The 19,837-nt window shown below is 34.0% G+C and overlaps 1 protein-coding gene across 2 annotated transcripts in view; it reads left to right on the top strand.

Annotated features, from left to right (window-relative positions):
* Positions 1-15,473, top strand: part of LOC129283096 (uncharacterized) — a 60,809-nt gene extending 45,336 nt beyond the window's left edge. The window contains exons 13-18 of one of the 2 annotated variants that reach the window (XM_064115261.1): positions 133-300; positions 1,252-1,416; positions 2,354-2,521; positions 3,488-3,655; positions 11,531-11,628; positions 14,634-15,473. In XM_064115261.1, coding sequence (XP_063971331.1) covers positions 133-300; positions 1,252-1,416; positions 2,354-2,521; positions 3,488-3,655; positions 11,531-11,628; positions 14,634-14,718 — 852 coding nt within the window. In that variant the 3' untranslated portion in view covers positions 14,719-15,473. The remainder of the gene's footprint in view (positions 1-132; positions 301-1,251; positions 1,417-2,353; positions 2,522-3,487; positions 3,656-11,530; positions 11,629-14,633) is intronic. The other variant, XM_064115262.1, reaches the window with a different exon arrangement.
* The last annotated feature ends 4,364 nt before the right edge of the window (positions 15,474-19,837 follow it).

Here is a 19,837-nt window from a genome sequence, read left to right as displayed (position 1 = left end):
TAAAATGTTATGTTGTGAAATACATATCCAAACATTAGCCTTATCAACACATTTTTGAACCAGTTTTACCACATGATCATACCGTCTGATATGTACATGTATGTTTAATGATCAATGTTTGTACACATGTAGGTCCATACTCTTCAGATTTGGAATGATGAGCCTCTATCATCAGCCTCTTCACATCACCTAGTAGAAGCTTTATGCTCCCTACCTAACCTGACTAACCTGATGCAGAGAGGAGTTTGTGAAGAGGAGGAGTTCTGTTCTCATCTGAATAAGAAGGCTTCAACCTTGAAGGTATGCTTGCTTCTACTTTATACGTATAACATGTTTGAAAACATGGAATAATGAAGAAAAAAAGTCTAATTTTATTGTGTTAAATACATTATAAAAGAACATATTTTTTACTACTATTTAGGAGTGTTTATTAATAAAGGAGACTAGATGAGTAAATGTTTTAGAAATTTGGCTCTAATGCACAGGTATGCTGTAATTGAAAAATTGTCATATCATCAAGTGTTTGGTTATCGTTGATGCAGAGATAAGGAATTGTTTACAACTATGTCCGTCTGTGATTTTGACTAGACATCTCTTAATAACATTGGTATACATGGACGATATAAAGAGAAATATCAGCTTCAAAAAGGTGGGAGAGAAAGTAGATCATTGAATATCAGAGGTGCATGTGGTATGTGTATGAGAGTGATATTGACCATGATACATACAATGTATACAGTACATTGAGAGCTACATTGAGTGTATACATGGAACATAACAATAGGATGAAATGAACAATGACCAGGTGGTTTAGATTGAGATGGTATGCAGGGTAAAAGGTTACTGAAAATAGAATACAAATATGGAGTAACAAACATATCACAGAGTATCTGAGATTATTATGGTCTTCACATGTATGATCTTAAATTAATCATTTCATGATATCTCAGAAATTGTTCAAAGTGATGATATAATGTAGAATAAGGGTACAGAGATTACCTGTAAAAATTCCTTATTTCAAGATTCAGAGATATTCAAAATATGCAGTCCTTTAACAAAATACACCTCAACAGAAAAGCTATAAAGCCTAAACATGTATGGATGCTAAAATGTTATGTTGTGAAATACATCTATAAATACATTAGCCTTATCAACACATTTTTGAACCAGTTTAACTTGAAGCATTACAGCATGATCATACCATCTGATATGTACATGTATGTTTAATGATCAATGTTTGTACACATGTAGGTCCATACTCTTCAGATTGGGAATTATAAGCCTCTATCATCAGCCTCTTCACATCACCTAGTAGAAGCTTTATGCTCCCTACCTAACCTGACTAACCTGACACTGAGCAGAGTTTATGACCAGGAGTTCTATTCTCATCTGAAAGAGAAGGCTTCAACCTTGAAGGTATGCTTGCTTCTACTTTATACTTGTAACATGTTTGAAAACATGGAATAATGAAGAAAAAAAAGTCAAATTTTATTGTGTTAAATACATTATAAAAGAACATATTTTTTACTACTTTTTAGGAGTGTTTATTAATAAAGGAGACTAGATGAGTAAATGTTTTGGAAATTTGGCTCTAATGCACAGGTATGGTGTAATTGAAAAATTGTCATATCATCAAGTGTTTGGTTATCGTTGATGCAGAAATAAGGAATTGTTTACAACTATGTCCGTCTGTGATTTTGACTAGACATCTCTTAATAAAATTGGTATAAATGGATGATAAAAAGAGAAATATCAGCTTTTAAAAGTAGATCATTGAATATCAGAGGTGCATGTGATATGTGTATGAGAGTGATATTGACCATGATACATACAATGTATACAGTACAGTTAGAGCTACATTGAGTGTATACATGGAACATAACAATAGGATGAAATGAACAATGACCAGGTAGTTTAGATTGAGATGGTATGCAGGGTAAAAGGTTACTGAAAATAGAATACAAATATGGAGTAACAAACATATCACAGAGTATCTGAGATTATTATGGTCTTCACATGTATGATCTTAAATTAATCATTTCATGATATCTCAGAAATTGTTCAAAGTGATGATATAATGTAGAATAAGGGTACAGAGATTACCTGTAACAATTCCTTCTTTCAAAATTCATAGGTATTAAAATGTCTTTTGTAAACAAAATACACATCAACAGAAAAGCTATAAAGCCTAATCAGGTATGGTTGCTAAAATGTTATGTTGTGAAATACATCTATGAATACATTAGCCTTATCAACACATTTCTTTAACCAGTTTAACTTGAAGGATTACAGCATGATCATACCATCTGATATGTATATGTATGTTTAATGATCAATGTTTGTACACATGTAGGTCCATACTCTTCAGATTTGGAATAATAAGCCGCTATCATCAGCCTCTTCACATCACCTAGTAGAAGCTTTATGCTCCCTACCTAACCTGACTAACCTGATGCAGAGAGGAGTTTGTGAAGAGGAGGAGTTCTGTTCTCATCTGAAAGAGAAGGCTTCAACCTTGAAGGTATGCTTGCTTCTACTTTATACTCATAACATGTTTGAAAATATGGAATAATCAAAAAGTGTTTATTCAATTTTATAGTGTTAAATATGTTAGAGAACATAATTTTTTATACTATTTAGATGTATTGTATGGGAGTGTTTATTAATAAAGGATACTAGATGAGTAAATGTTTTGGAAATTTGACTCTAATGCACAGATATGCTGTAATTGAGAAATTGTCAATTCATTATCTTCAAGTGTTTGGTTATGATGTCGAAACATGGAAACCTTTTTAACTTTATCCATATGTGATTCTTCCTAGTCATCTCTAATATGATAATACACATGGAAGATATAAAGAGAAATATCAGCTTCAAAAAGGTGGGAGAGAAAGTAGATCATTGAATATCAGAGGTGCATGTGGTATGTGTATGAGAGTGATATTGACCATGATACATACAATGTATACAGTACAGTGAGAGCTACATTGAGTGTATACATGGAACATAACAATAGGATGAAATGAACAATGACCAGGTGGTTTAGATTGAGATGGTATGCAGGGTAAAAGGTTACTGAAAATAGAATACAAATATGAAGGAACAAACATATCATAGAGTATCTGAGATTATTATGGTCTTCACATGTATGATCTTAAATTGATCATTTTCATGATATCTCAGAAATTGTTGAAAGTGATGCTATAATGTTGAATAAGGGTACAGAGATACCGGTAACCTGTAATAATTCCTTCTTTCAAAATTCATAGGTATTAAAATGTCTTTTTATAAACAAAATACACATCAACAGAAAGCTGTGAAGCCTTAACATGTATGGATGCTAAAATGTTATGTTGTGAAATACATCTATGAATACATTAGCCTTATCAACACATTTTTGAACCAGTTTAACTTGAAGCATTACAGCATGATCATACCATCTGATATGTACATGTATGTTTAATGATCAATGTTTGTACACATGTAGGTCCATACTCTTGAGATTTGGAAATTTGAGCCTCTATCATCAGCCTCTTCACATCACCTAGTAGAAGCTTTATGCTTCCTACCTAACCTGACTAACCTGATACTGATAGGAGATTGGGACCAGGAGGAGTTCTATTCTCAATTGAATGAGAAGGCTTCAACCTTGAAGGTATGTCTGCCTCTACTTTATTCTCACACCATGTTTGGAAAACTTGGAATATTGAAAAAGTGTTTATCTAATTTTATTGTGTTGAATTCATTAAAGAACGTATTTTATGCTACTTAGAAATATTGTTTGAGAGCGTTTATAAATAAAGGAGACTAGATGAGATTTCTTTTTAAAATTTGGTTCTAATGCACAAGTATGCTGTAATTGAGAAATTGTCATATCTTCAAGTGTTTGGTTATGATTGATGTAGAAACATAAAATCCTATTTAACTTTATCCATATGTAATTCTTCCTAGTCATCTCTTATATGATAATACACATGGAAGATATAAAGAGAAATATCAGCTTCAAAAAGGTCGGAGAGAAAGTAGATCATTGAATATCAGAGGTACATGTGGTATGTGTATGAGAGTGATATTGACCATGATACATACAATGTATACAGTACAGTGAGAGCTACATTGAGTGTATACATGGAACATAACAATAGGATGAAATGAACAATGACCAGGTGGTTTAGATTGAGATGGTATGCAGGGTAAAAGCTGGAATGGAAAATGGATATGAATATGAACATACTGTTTCCTTGCTGACTCACATATATATACCTGCCTTTCAACTTGACATCAGTTTCAAATTAATGTTTATCAACCAACTTTACATATACATGTATCTTTTGGCAAGACAATAAATATGTTTTTGTCCTGCTCAACCTATGTTTAGTGAGTTGGTGTCTGATGACATATATCTGTAGAATATATATCTCAATGGCTTTATAGTACTCATAATTAATAGATTTATATTGAAAATGAATAGTTGTAATGTTGTTTTGATTTTAAATCTTATGTGTGTAATGAAAGATATATGTTTGTGTGTTGAATACATTAGACTTGTCAACAATCTCATCCAGTTACCTAGCAGAAGCACTGTGTATTATGCCCAATCTTACTGACTTAACATTGAGTTCTCTTACTACGTTACTGCATTGGTTATGGGTGTTTGTGTGTGTGTGTGTGTTTTGCTTGTTTGCTTTATTTATTTTGCTTTATAGGATATAATAATTTATGAATGGTCATTCAATGAATTCTGTTTGAAATAGAATAGTGGATATTGACAGGCTGCTAATTGGATTGAAGTGTTAGAACGGGATAGTTTTCTACCTTTGTATTTGAATATCAATTTCAAATAGTTTATTAATTCTGTTTGGTAACTACTAGGAGCAAAATTTGTAGGTCTAGCAAAGAAATGGAAATTTACCCAGTATCAAATGTTGCAATGAACAGTCTGCAAAAATTACATGTAGTGCTTGTCTCTGATGGTTATATTAAGGTTAAACATAATTAAATATTGTATTCTAGATTAATTTAGTGCCCTAAATGAATCACAGTCCTACATGTACTTCCTGGATGTTATACACCAGCGACTTCAATTAATAATGCTGAATAGAAATTAGAATGAAATCCAATATTTTTTAGAGAAAGGAACTATTTGTAGAATTTTCAAAATTGTGAACTTTGTAAAAGAAAAATATTCATTATTTTTCTACAAAAGACAATCACTATACATGATCTGTTTTAATGCATGGAGCTATTCATGTTGAACTAATAGTGCAATCCATTATGCTATACCAACCAGTAAACTCCAGAAAGTAAGTTACATTCCATTTGTCTAGATGTTTGCAATTATTGCGTACTTGACCTTCTAGTCTACCAAAGTCAGAAATAGTCGAGGGGAGCATGTACATGAATGTAATTAACATGATAACAAATGTGAATGGCTTGTACACATTTTAGGGAATCTCCCTGACACTTACATTTACATAGTGAATATAAACAATTGGGATGAAAAATAAAACTTAAGAAAGTGAGACTCTATCCTGTGGAAAATGGCATGTGAACTGGGAATTTTATACATCCCTGTTAAATGCCCGGGGGGGGGGGGGGGCACTCAGTATATAATGCATAGTGGGTATGTGCCGCGGAGGGGACCCCCATTTTTACACTCAAATTTCCGTTCCACGGCATAGCATTTTTGTCTTATTAAGAAAAAGAACAAAGAAAGCCGCTCCAAGGCATAGCATTTCCTTCTTATCGAGAAAAAAGAAGCAAGAAATCCGCTCCACAGCTTCGCATATTTTTCGTTACGCCGTTCCGGTCGCATTGATCTGCTACAATTTTGGTGAAAAGCGGCCGTAGAGCGCTTTTCGACCATCGCCTAAGCGCGAGCGCACCACGGCGGAGGCCGCGCTAGATGCGTCATGCACGATTGCCCGTTCATACGCACTCACAGAGATACAGAGATCCATTCCGAGGACCCCCGTTTTCACAAACATTTGTAGTTCCGAAGCCCGTTCCGAGGACCCTCCTTTTCACAATAAGCCCGCTCCAAGGCCCCCGTTTTTTGTCTCGCCCGCGGCACACCCCTACCACTTTTTTGGTCGAGTGCCCCCCCCCCCCCCGGGGTTAAATGTTAGGAATTACTGTGTACATTTATTAAACATTGTTTATTTTCATATTAAAGATAGATTTGATATTTTATCAAATAAACCATCAAACCTTTAGAAACCTTTAGTTTAGAGAACATTGTGAGCTCTATTTACATTGCTTCAAGATATCAGGATTTTTTATTATTAATTGCTATTGCCCTCACTGACATCTAGGTGTCTTATTCAGATATTAATAAACATAATTTAAAGGACAAGACCACCCCAACCAAAACTTGATTTGAATAAAAACAGAAAAATCCAACAAGCATAACACTGAAGATTTCATCAAAATCGGATGTAAAATAAGAAAGTTATGACATTTTAAAGTTTCGCTTAATTTCACAAAACAGTTATATGCACATCCTGGTCAGTATGCAAATGAGGTGGCTGATGATGTCATCCACTCACTATTTCTTTTCATAAGGAACATAATTTAATCAGTTAGGGCATATTCTTCTTTAAGTGCATTTAGGGTCATTACTTATGAGTCTTAGAAAGGAAAACATATCGCAGTTAACTTTAAATTTATACTTTATAAAAGTTTACTATGGAAAAAAGGATTGATGATGCAAAGTTTATCTAATAATAGTTGAATAGAATGATAGAGGTGTAAAGAAAGAGAAGAGTCATGATATAAATTGGAGAGTATTAGATATTGAGAAAAAGAAAGATGGAGGAGTAAGGATAGGAAAGAGTGGTGGAATTTTTAAATTATCATGTTTGATGAAATGATGAGAATCATAAAAAGTGATTTAATAATTTAAATTACCATTACTATATTGTTAGATATTGTAATGCACTATGAATTGAAAAGATGTGCTCAAGTTTAATCTTGAATAGTTTAGTTGAACTACAGTCACACATTTGTCAAGTGATGTACCGGTAGTTACTCCACATGAAAGGCTCTGCACATCATGCTATGTATAGGCCTGTACCCCTCTTGATGTGAGATTCGGGTGCAAGAATACGTGTTGGGTACTTGGGATGCTTTTCCTTTTTTCTTGAATTGCTGAACGGTTGCAAATTCACATGCAAAAAATGTTGGGACCCCACCCATTCGCGGAAAATGCTGAATGTGAAAGGAAGAGTTTATATATATTTATCGACTAATTATCTAGAAAAGACAATTACATTTATCAAATATTTTTATACTGTGAATGGACTCATTGATGATGAATCTTGATTTTATTATGGTGTTTTCACTCATAAATAATTGGTGCAGTTCTTTAAGGACATAATGTATGAGGATTGTGTTGAGAAGGTAGGAAACCATGTGATAGCAACATTCTAAAATTTGTCAAGAGGCATATAATGCCCTATTAGTTGAATTTGAGGCAGTGTGAGTAATGTATTATCGGAGTATTTCCCAAGTCAAGTTGTTATATCAAGGCATGAACAATCTTTTCCTCATTAGAAAGCAAGTAAGCAATGATATCATACATACATTTTGATTGGTGAGTAATGTATAACTCTATTTTAATTCTATAACAAATTACTTAAAATCCCATTTTCCTTACGTTTTATCAAAAATTTCAGCTTGCGATTTGTGCTCACATTAATTGTTAAAAATATATTAACCCAGGCATCCTATTCATAATTACAAAAGTGCTAAAATGTCCAGTTTTCAGGCCTTAATATCAACAAATTTTGCACTCTCATTAGGGTTATTAGATGAATGAATAAGATAACAACACTTTCATGAATTCTTAATAATCAAATTGTCCCTTTTTCAGAAAGGAATATCAACAAGTCTTATCTCGCGCTAAGGAAGAGGAGTAGGAAGATATGTGTTAGTCATAATTTTTGTATGATGACAAAATATCCTTAGATTGTCCCGTTTCTAGGTCAAAATGATAATTATAAAAATATTAGCTTCGCTCTTGCATCATTTAAAGTGCGGTCCATATCCACTTCAGATTTTTCCTACACAGTGCTTGAAATAGTGCTAATTGATCCTTTTTCAGATCAGAGTATGAAATATTTTCAGCTTGCATTATTGATTTCCATGATAAAAAATGTATTTAGAATGCACAGATTTTTAGGTCTAAATCTAAAACATGCGCACGCATGTTTATATCACCCTCAATATATGTCTTTCGATGAAAGCTGAAACATCTTCTCAAGGACTATTCTTAGTATGAACACAGTTGTGTATCTATATATCAGTTATAGCCTCATTCCATTTGCTCTAGTAGTTTATCCTGAATTAATTTTATGTTTTATTTTCTCATTGCTCCTTTATCTTTGTTGCGCGTGGGTTGTCATATCCTTGGAAGTCATGCCCCCCGGCCCAGGTATCTTTGGTCATCTTGATCGGATGTGAATCTATTATGTGGTGGTACCTACTCTTACATATAGGTGGTTTGAATTAAAATTAATAAAACGGCTGTTTTCGACTCGCCATACGGCCGCGATAGAGCAAATGTGACCAAGGTATTACTTGAGTGCCCCCCTCCCTTGTTGCCCCCCTTCCCGTCCCTTCCGCTCATTACTCCCTGATGCCATTGATCATTGACTTCCATTATTATTATTATTACTACTACTGTTATTATCATTACTTTTTTGCCACTCTTAGCAATAATTATTTTCATGCTCCTACAGGCTCTGATCAAATTTGTTGCTTTTACACTTATTATTTTACTCATTATTTATGTATTTGTGTATCCCCCGCTTTTGTTTACTTTTTCGTTTGCTCCTTTATTCATTCCTCTATTTTTCTTGTCGTATTGATATTTTTATGGGACTTTCACTGCATATTCTTGGAGCCTTCAACCAACAAGCTCCGCTTTTACTTTTGGCTCCCTCATATCTACATCTCCCATTTTCTTTCTTTGTCATTATTTTAGAACCTATTACAAGGATACATTTTAGTACTTTTTCTATTGTTATATTAGGTATACATTTCATATTTTATGATATTTATTTATGCTTTTCTGTGATAATTTGTATTGTATAATAATATTGTTTGTATTGAGTTGTTGATTTTGTTGAAAACCTTGAACCTTATTGAGATATGCAGTTAGTTCTTAAATTATCCAGTTTCAGATCAGAATATCAGAATGTAGGAAGATACCCAATTACCCATCCCGCTAAATCTCAATTTTTCCGTACGTGCGCTTGCAATATTTTGTTATATCCTGTTCCTGGTTACAAAAGTGCTTCGAACGTCCATTTTGTAGGTCGGTTGGTGAAATACATCTTTTCGATAAGGCCAGAACCTATAAAAAAAATTCTGCTTGCACTTGCAGTAATTATAGACCTGTAGTTACATACTCATCTTGTTCAGGATCAAAAACATCGCACTCAGAATGTTCAATTTTACATTAAATTTCAAAAATTTTAGCTCGCACTTCGCGCTCACTCTTTTTAAAATAGGGCTTATGAGATGATAGATTTATGTTGTTTTATAAGAATATAGCTAAAAAGTGACTGTTATAGGACTACCCCACCGAAGAAACTAACAAAAATCAATTTTGAGCCCGATCGGGGAAAATATTGTTGAAAATGTTCCCCCCCCCCATAGATGACAGTTGGATCCGCTCCTGTTTATCATTATAAAAGATGAAGGTAATTTGAAAATTTATGTGAATTTGCATCAGGCAAATTCTATGCATAAGCATTGGTTTGTTTTATTTATTGAGAAACAGAATTTTAATGTAATTGCTGAATGCTCGAAATTTGCAGATTAAAACTTTCATAAAAAAAAACAAATAAATGTATGTATTATCAAGTTCAAAATGATTATAACTTGCAAAAGTTGATGCATTTAATTCCATCAGACCAATGGAGTACCGGGTTTTAAAGCAAGAAAATGATTGATACAGTATTAAAACAATGTGTCAAATAACACAGAAGGTCAATTCTTTTAATGATAAAGGATTTGAAGTGTCATGGCAAGTTCAGTTATTGAAAGTAGGTCATAGATTATAGGCCTACATGTAAATTGTATTTGTTTTCTACATGTACAATGTAAGAAAAGGTTATTTGTGTTGAAAACTCAAAATAATGCAAGGAAATACTCCCGGGGGGGCCACTTACATTGACGAGTGGATACCATGCGCGACCAAAAAAACACGTAAAAAGGATGTCTTTTTCACGATAGGGCACGTTACGTACGTAATGTGATAAGGGTGTCAAAAACACAAAAATAATGAAAAAAGGGTATCTATTTCGCTAGGACAATTACGTGTTTAGGGTCGAATTTTCGGGGATGATAAAACAAAATTAAAATGTTTTATAAAGGATGTCCTTTTTGCCCCAACACTTCGTGTTTAGAGTCCAATTTGCGCGAGGTGTAGAAGATGGGGTCGTACTAAACCAAATTAGGTAAAGCCAACGACCGAAGGACCCGTAACAATAAAACATTCCTGTACTTGTTTAGGGGTTCATTTCAGGGAATATTTGCCAAGAGTATCGTTTTGTTTCCAATACTTGTTAAGGGTAGGGTTTCACACGCCAATACTTGTTAAGGGGTGCATTTTCAGAATATGGAAATTACGTGTTTAGGGTGCTTTTCGAGACCCCATGGTCGCGCATGGTATCCACTCGTGAATGGAACTGGCCCCCCCCCCCCCCGGGGAAATACTGAAGTACTTTGATATGGTTTTCCAGAGCTGCCAAGTAGTACTGATTTTCTGTATTTAGTACTGAAAATAGAGAAGAATACTGATGGTTTCATGCAAATACTGATTTCTAAAGTTTCAGTTTATGTGTTGTCCTATGGTATTCCTGTGAAAATACTAATTTCCTCACCAAAGTACTGATTTTCAGCCTTGAAAATACTGAAATGTTCTTGTTCAGGTTGGCAGCTCTGGTTTTCCATGAATTTCAGATGGTCAATTTTTAGACAGAAACAATTGAGAAATGTAAGAGGATACGTAACAGTATAAAAGTTACACAAAACACTAGATTGTCATATTAAGTAATTTTATTGTGAAAAATACTTGTATATTTATGTTGCATTGTCTGTCTCTTCTCTCTCTCTCTCTCTCTACATGTATTTCTCTTTGTCCTCAGATCTTCCTCCTGTTCTCTTTCTCATCACTATTTTCAAAATTTGCCTCATTCCAGTTTTCTTCTAGAGACGCAAGAGACGTCTTCTTCGATTTGAATTTGAGGAGATATCAAAATCTTCGCACTCCGCACGCGAGGGGGGAAACTCCCCCCCCCCCCCTAGTAAGCATGCTTCGCAAAGTGTTGGCAACCCTCGCGTGCATTTATCAGCCCCCTGTAAAAGTCCAACTCAGAATCCGCGCCTGATATGACCTATATAATTAAATAAAATAAGAAAGGTATATTCTATGCATAATACAATTTTGAGCATTATGAAAATGAGAATAAAGAAATGATATGATGAATTACTATTTCCAATGATGCTTCTATTCTTTCAGGGTTCACTCCCTCAGATCAGCAAAGGAAATTTCATGTTCAATGGAAAGCCTCAGAAGGATCTTCAATCATTCTTACAAACACTCAGTGATGAGAAAAGGTAGGTGAACTAATAATAAACTTAAGCTAAAGGTGACCTCTTCACTCAGGCTGATACAACCTAGATATGATCAATGTATAAACAGTTCTTATACTGCTCATTAATTTGATCATTACAATGGGCTAACTCATTTATAAATGTATGACAAATGAAATAATTGTACCTAAATGGTCATGAAATGGCTTTTGTAGAAATATGCTCCAGGCATACGATAATTGTACCTACACTGGTCATGTAAATGAAATAACTATTTACAGTACTAATTTATCATTATGAGGAACATAATGATTGCACTTAAACTGATCGTGTCGTGGTCTAGTGGTTCTGACTCTTGCCTTTCAAACAGGGCCGTGGGTTCAAATCCTAGCCATGGCGTGTTTTCCTTCAGCAAGAAATTTATCCACACTGTGCTGCACTCGACCCAGGTGAGGTAAATGGGTATTGGCAGGAAGAAATTCATCAAAAAGCTGTGCGCACCATAATCGGTAGACTACATGTAGCTTAGCCAGGGTAATATAGGAGTGCCTTGAGCACCTAGCAAGGTGGATACTTGCGCTATACAAATCCTATATTATTTTTATTTTATCATGAAATTGCTTCATCCGATAGTAATTAATTTATATAAGGTACATGTATACAATAAATGTACTTGAAAGGGTCTTAAACAGCTTTTTTACAATACTAAATTCATATGAGGAATGCAATAGTTTTACCTGAATCATTCATAACAGCTTCTTAAGATACTGGTTTAAATGTACAAGGAATACAATATTTGTATTTAAATTGGTCATGAAACAGCTTTTTGTGCAATTTTCATTTATATGTATGTGGAATACAGTAATTGTACCTAAATTGGTTGTAGAACTGCTTTGTACAATAATATACAAATTATACAATGATGGTCAAAGATTTGGCTTAAACTATTCACATCGAAGGAACATCAATAGTACCCTTCCCCTGATGGCCATCGGCCTAAAGACCCCCTCACACTGAATTGCCTGAAATATGCCTTGCGATGGCTGGCGAAAGGCATTTTTAAAGAAATCTCTTTCAATGGTAACTGGTAGAAATCATATTTACACTTCGTGTTTGGGTTCGTAGTTCGTAGCTGAATTAACAGCTGCAATTATTCAAATTCGCGCGGAAATTTTGAACATGTTTAAAATTTCCTGACGAATTGAGAAATCGTTGGTCATCTTTTGAATTCGCATCTCTTATTTAGTCTGTGGTAATCGTTTATTTATAATGTTTATCGTTCGTTTGTTATTGTCGCGCATAGTCCCTCATCGCGCTTTTGCCAAAGTGGACCGATCTCGAAAGAAGCCTTAACGAAGCAACACAATGACAAAAACGTACAAGATTGCCCTATCTAATCCCTTGTCTTCGTTTCTAATCGCACGCCATATCAAAACATTGCTCACAGTTCGTTCGTCTTATTGGGTTATATAAACCCTTCGCTCGTCTTCAGCTGCAATTTACTCACATAAGTGAACCGAAAAATCAATATCCTTTGCATGTCATATTTATCCTTCGCTAACCGTTCGTTGATAAAATTTGACAATAGTTACTGATCGCATGATTTGACAGAAATTTTATTTAAATTAGTTGAATTTGCGTGCATTTCGTGCATTTTTCCCATTCGTCACCTTTTGTCAGCCTACATTAGGTCAGGTGTGAGGGGGCATTAAGGGAAAATGGTACTATTGATGTTTTTTAATGTGCATAGATTTAGCCTGTTCAGAGAATGAGTCTTTGTATATATATTGTATATCCCTACCAGCTGTATCATTCCTCTTCATATGTAAAAAAAAATAAAGAAAAAAAGTAAAATTATACGTTTTCTTCTTTTGTAAACTCACAATTTAACGGTCTCATGCAAGGGATTTTTCCAAGGCTAATTTATATACCTGTACGAGGAATACAATAATTGTATTCAAACTGGCCATGAAACAGTAATATCTATTAAGCGGTTAGACATGTTGTTCCGATGAGCGCTATTTAAAAGCGGATTATTATTATTAACATTACTAATTTTAGGGAATACAATAATTACACCTATTGGTCATAAACAGATTTGTACAACAATAATTTTATGTTTGAGGAATACAATAAATTGTTCATGAATCAGCACTTACAATCGTAATGTATATGTTAAAGGGATGGTCCGCGCTGAAAATATTTATATCTAAATAAAAAAAGTAAAATTACCGAAGCAAAGTTCTGAAAATTTCATCAAAATCGGATAACAAATAATAACAAGGTTATTGAATTCTAAAGTTTATCAATTTTTTTTAAACAGTTACATGCACATCGCCATGAATATACATTAGTTTAATTGGCACACATTTGTAATTCCGAAGCTTCGTTATTCCGAAGGTTCGTTAGTCCAAAGACAAAATGTGGTTTGTATTTCCGAAGGTTCGTTAGTCCAAAAACGAAGTGAGGTTCTTAATTCCGAAGGTTGGTTAGTCCAAAAACGAAATGATTAGCGAACCTTATTTCGTTTTCGGATTAAAAAAGCTTCGGAATAACGCCACAAATGTTTGGATTAACGAACCCTTTTACGATTTCGGATTAACGAACATCGAGGTATAGGCAATTTACGTGTTTCCGAATTACGAACCCTCGGAATTACGAAGTGTAACCGTTTAATTTTGTTCATACATGTGTAAATGATATGTCTCCATTATGATATAATAAGTTGCGGCAATGAATAACTAATGCACTTAATCAGTTGTAAATTCAATATTTTTAGTTCTTGGTTGAAAAATTTTGATTTTCATATAATAAAATACAAAAGAACATGTGGGTATATGACATCAGCCCACCTTATATTCATGAAGACATGCCTAAAACTTTTTCAACCGAATAATGGGTATCTTTAAAATTCAATAACTTTGTTGAGATATAAATATCTCCAGCCTGGACCATCCCTTTGAAGTATTCAGGGCCAATAACCTATCAAATAAACATATATTTTGTCACCTTTTCTAAATATTTTATAGGGATATTGAAACTTCTTTTGAGTCTTCCTCAGACGAAATTGAAACTTCTTCTGAGTCTTCCTCAGACGAATATTTTGATGCATGATGTGACTCTGCAACAAATACAGTCAAGATCTATACAATGGCAATCCACAACCATCTAATTGATCTCCATGACGCGGTCATATCCTACAATGGTTTGTTTCAGAGCTGTGATATGTCTGAACTCATTTCATTTTTAATCCATGGAATATTATTTTGATGTGAAACCAATTGTCACCAGAGGCAAATATGAATCATAATTTTAATCCTAAAATGACTGATGAGCTCTTTTCATCCGACTTTCAAAGTGATATTTAAGCATCAGATATAGGCCTGGGACGATTGTCAATGTTACCATTTGATTATTTCCTGAAAAAAACAATTGAATCATTCAATCAATCAATGGTTACTCCCAGGCCTATTCAGAAGTATCATAACTAATGATTTCATGCAATGTGGGTTAAGAGAATTAAATATAGGCCTATAGACTATGCCATCGTCACTGGGTGATGTTAACCTGAATTTACCCTTTTTATGCAATCATAAATATCAATTTAAAGTATTTTGTCCATGGTATTCCATATTTTCACATTATTCTGAACCAAAATCAATGTTTAATCTGTCAATGCATTATCACGCCAAACTCTTCTAACAATGCTTTATACAACCTGGAATTCTTTTATTACCTTCAATTCTTTTATCTTTATCATACAGAAGAAAGTCACTCCTTCAATTCTATTTTTTGTAACCACAGTGAAAATCGTAGGAATTACAATTCATAATGATTTAAAGTGAAATGCTTGTGTAACCGAAATAATGAAGAAAAAAAAAGGAATAAAAAGTTATACATGTTAAGAAAATTGAAAGCTTACAATCTACCTGAATGTGATTTGTTAACAGTGTAATTAGGGTATGTAAGACCAGTCCTAGAGTATTGTGTACCTCTATTCGCCCCTTCTCTTACTTTGAAACAGATAAAAGTTACTGAAACTGTTCAGAAAAGATCATGCAAGATAATATTGGGAACCATTTATCTATCATATATATGACATGGTTTCAAATACCTCAAATTTGACATCACTTGAAAGTCGAAGAGTAAAACTTACCACAGATTTCGCTTTAAAGTTAGAAATGAATCAATTGTACAAAAACCTCCACTGAAAACAAACGCTTTCAATTTATGACATATGAATAAATATGAGGAGATTCTATGTAACACAGAAAGATTTCAGAAGAGTGCTCTTCCAAGTCTGACAAGATTATCAAATAAGTACCACATGTGGTAAATAAGTCTGAAATTTGTGTAATGAATGTGCAATATTGTATTATCTATAATTTTTGTCTCGCCCACCAGAGGTGAAGGCGAGACTTAGGGATCCAAATGTTGTCCGTCGTCTGTTGTCCGTCCGTAACAAACCTAATGACATATAATTCCACAACTGTAAGTCGCTTTTCAACCAAACTTGGATGGTAGATGGACTTGGGGGACCTGCATGTTATGCTGCAGTTGGAGGTCACATAGTAAGGTCAAAGGTCATTTTCAGGTCAACATTGAAGTTTACATGCAAGACTCTCTTATGACACCTAACTCCGCAACCGTAAGTCGCTTTTCAACCAAACTTGGATTGTCAATGGACTTGGGGGACCTGCATGTTATGCTGCAGTCGGAGGTCACATAGTAAGGTCAAAGGTAATTTTTAGGTCAACGTTAAAGTTTACATGCAAGACTCTCTTATGACACATAATTCCACAACCGTAAGTTGCTTTTCAACCAAACTTGGATGGTAGATGGACTTGGGGGACCTGCATTTTATGCTGCAGCCGGAGGTTACATAGTAAGGTCAAAGGTCATTTTCAGGTCAACATTAAAGTTTACATGCAAGACTCTCTTATGACACCTAACTCCGCAACCGTAAGTCGTTTTTCAACCAAACTTGGATGGTAGATGGACTTGGGGGACCTGTATGTTATGCTGCAGTTGGAGGTCACATAGTAAGGTCAAAGGTCATTGTCAGGTCAACGTTAAAGTTTACATGCAAGACTCTCTTATGACACCTAACTCCGCAACTGTAAGTCGCTTTTCAACCTAACTTGGATGGTAGATGGACTTGGGGGACCTGCATGTTATGCTGCAGTCGGAGGTCACATAGTAAGGTCAAAGGTCATTTCAGGTCAACGTTAAAGTTTACATGCAAGACTCTTATGACACCTACATGTAACTCCGCAACCGTAAGTCGCTTTTCAACCAAACTTGGATGGTAGATGGACTTGGGGGACCTGCTTGTTATGCTGCGGTTGGAGGTCACATAGTAAGGTCAAAGGTCATTTTCAGGTCAACATTAAAGTTTACATGCAAGACTCTCTCATGACACCTAACTCTGCAAACGTAAGTCGCTTTCGACCAAACTTGGATGGTAGATGGACTTTGGGGACCTGCATGTTATGCTGCAGCTGGAGGTCACATGGTGAGGTCAAAGGTCATTTTCAGGTCAACGTTAGAGTTTACATGCAAGATTCTCTTATGACACCTAACTCCACAACCGTAAGTCGCTTTTCAACCAAACTTGGATGGTAGATGTACTTAGGCAACCTGTATGTTATGCTGCAGTCCGAGGTCACGTGGTACGGTCAAAGGTCATTTTCAGGTCAACATTACAGTTTACGTGCAAGGCTCTTATGACAAGTGTTATTTCATCCCAGTCATTTCACAGTGAAGTTTTGATACAATTATGTCGCATGCCCTCGCAAATCACGATATTTCTGGTTATTTTCATAAGTGGGCGAGACACAAAATCGCTTTTGCCTTGTATTTTTATCCATTTTTAACTGTACATATATGTAATTTTAATTTGTATATTCATTGTTAATCTTAGTAATTTTGATTATTTTTTTATATATTGGCATTGTGTAAATATTTACAATTCAGACTGTGACTGCCAATCATGTATTTTGCAATGAACCTGAATTGAAATAAATTCATCATAAAGGAGAAAGTCACTCCTTCAATTCTATTATGTTCATCATAAAGGAGAAAGTCACTCCTTCAATTCTATTATGTTTATCATAAAGGAGAAAGTCACTCCTTCAATTCTATTATACTTATCATAAAGGAGAAAGTTACTCCTTCAATTCTATTATGTTTATCATAAAGGAGGAGAAAGTCACTCATTCAATTCTATTATGTTTATCATAAAGGAGAAAGTCACTCCTTCAATTCTATTATGTTTATCATAAAGGAGAAAGTCACTCCTTCAATTCTAGTATGTTTATCATAAATGAGAAAGTCACTCCTTCAATTCTATTATGTTTATCATAAAGGAGAAAGTCACTCCTTCAATTCTATGTTTATCATAAAGAAGAAAGTCACTCCTTTAATTCTATTATGTTTATCATAAAGGAGAAAGTCACTCCTTCAATTCTATTATGTTTATCATAAAGGAGAAAGTCACTCCTTCAATTCTATTATGTTTACCATAAAGGAGAAAGTCACTCCTTCAAATTTGTTATGTTTATCATAAAGTAGAATGTTACTCTTTGAAATTGAGGGAATGATTTTTAGTCTTCTTATCTAGTTTTAACAAATCTTGCCCATTCTTTCAAAATTAAAAGTGTAGCCTTCCTTTATGTTATTTTCATGATATTGTCTATGTTGTGATGATCATACATGTACATTTTCGTGTTGAAACTGAATGAGCAATATTTGGGTTATGATTAATCACGGTTTTCAAACCACTTTTTTTTTGTTTCATGTTATCAGTTTTAGAGACATGAAATCAATTTAATATGAACTTTGAAACCAAGTTGCATTCTTTCAGAATGAAAGGAAAGTCTTTTCACACAAACATGTGACCTACCAATATATTATTTGATTCTCTTCATAATAATATGCATATTCAATGACAACATACAATAGATTACTTGTTTTCTGATGCGTACATACACTGAGTTACTCATCCATTCTCAATTCAATGTTTATATCTAACTTGTAATAATTATAAAGCAAAATGAAAAGGAACCATTTGATTATGATAAAGATAAAAATTCTTCACTATTTAGAAGTGATCCAAATCAAACTACTATTTTTTTTCTTCACATTTTACAAGAACAGAGGGGCGGAGCAATTTCAAAATCATACAAAATTGATTATACAATATAGATACACAAGCTCACAATAGATTACATTGAGTATGATTACTCCTTGGATGAAATTAATCTTCGTTATTTTTAATCTGTAGCCATGGTATCAGAATGATTTATCTTTTAAAAAGAGACCAATAATCAGCTTCAAGTATTTTGTCACATTTCATCTTATTCTTTGCATTGTAAGAAAAAGCATTGTGGAATTATTATAAGCTACAAGTACATGTCCACAGTGTATGTGAAGTCCTCCAATTTTAATAATGTGTACAGTCATAAATGATACATGTTTATATACAATGTAAATTAGTAGTGTAAAGTTTAGAAGACAGTATTGTCTATAATAAACCAATGGCAGCTGAATTTTGGTTAACTTCAGGAATTTTCTTGGGTGCATTGTTAACTGTTTATATCTAACTATTTTCTATTCCTACATGACATTTGCTTTAAAAGTTAAATGCCTTTTAATGTTCATTTATTATCACATCTCCCATGAATTACTCATCCTTCAGATGTAAGATGTTTGATAATTTATTGTATCCATCCATCCTGTATCGGCCAATTTGGTTTAGGAGGATTTTAATGGTAATTTGAAATGTTGTGTATCAAAATGACTAGGTATTGACTTTTGTCAAATTTGTGAATCAGAAAATCCCCAATATGTTACGTCTTGAATATGAATCAAAATTTAAACTGTTTTGTCTTAGGATAATTGAGTAAAAGGATTGCTCCTGTCAGAATATTGTGAAGTGGTACACCTGTATTTTGGACACAGTGGTATTACTAATTATGTGTTGTTAATACATGTAGTAGAATTTGTGTATCACATTAGTAGTAGTGTCAAATTGGTGTATCAAAAATGCCCAAATCCCATTTAATTGAGAAGTTGATTAATGAGTAGAAAGGATTACTTCTGTCAGATTATTGTGAAGTGGTACGTAATGGCGCTCTATGAAGGTATTTGGGCAAGGAAACAAGCTAAAAATGTAAAAGATATCTCCAAATCAATCTTCCTAGCTAAAGTCTGTGCGTTTTTCACGATTGAA

The sequence above is a fragment of the Lytechinus pictus genome, unplaced genomic scaffold (genome assembly GCF_037042905.1).
Source record: "Lytechinus pictus isolate F3 Inbred unplaced genomic scaffold, Lp3.0 scaffold_26, whole genome shotgun sequence".
In the NCBI taxonomy this organism is placed as follows: Eukaryota; Metazoa; Echinodermata; class Echinoidea; order Temnopleuroida; family Toxopneustidae; genus Lytechinus; species Lytechinus pictus.
The sequence above is the reverse complement of the archived record's forward strand: the minus strand, read 5'-3'. Positions and strand labels throughout refer to the sequence as shown.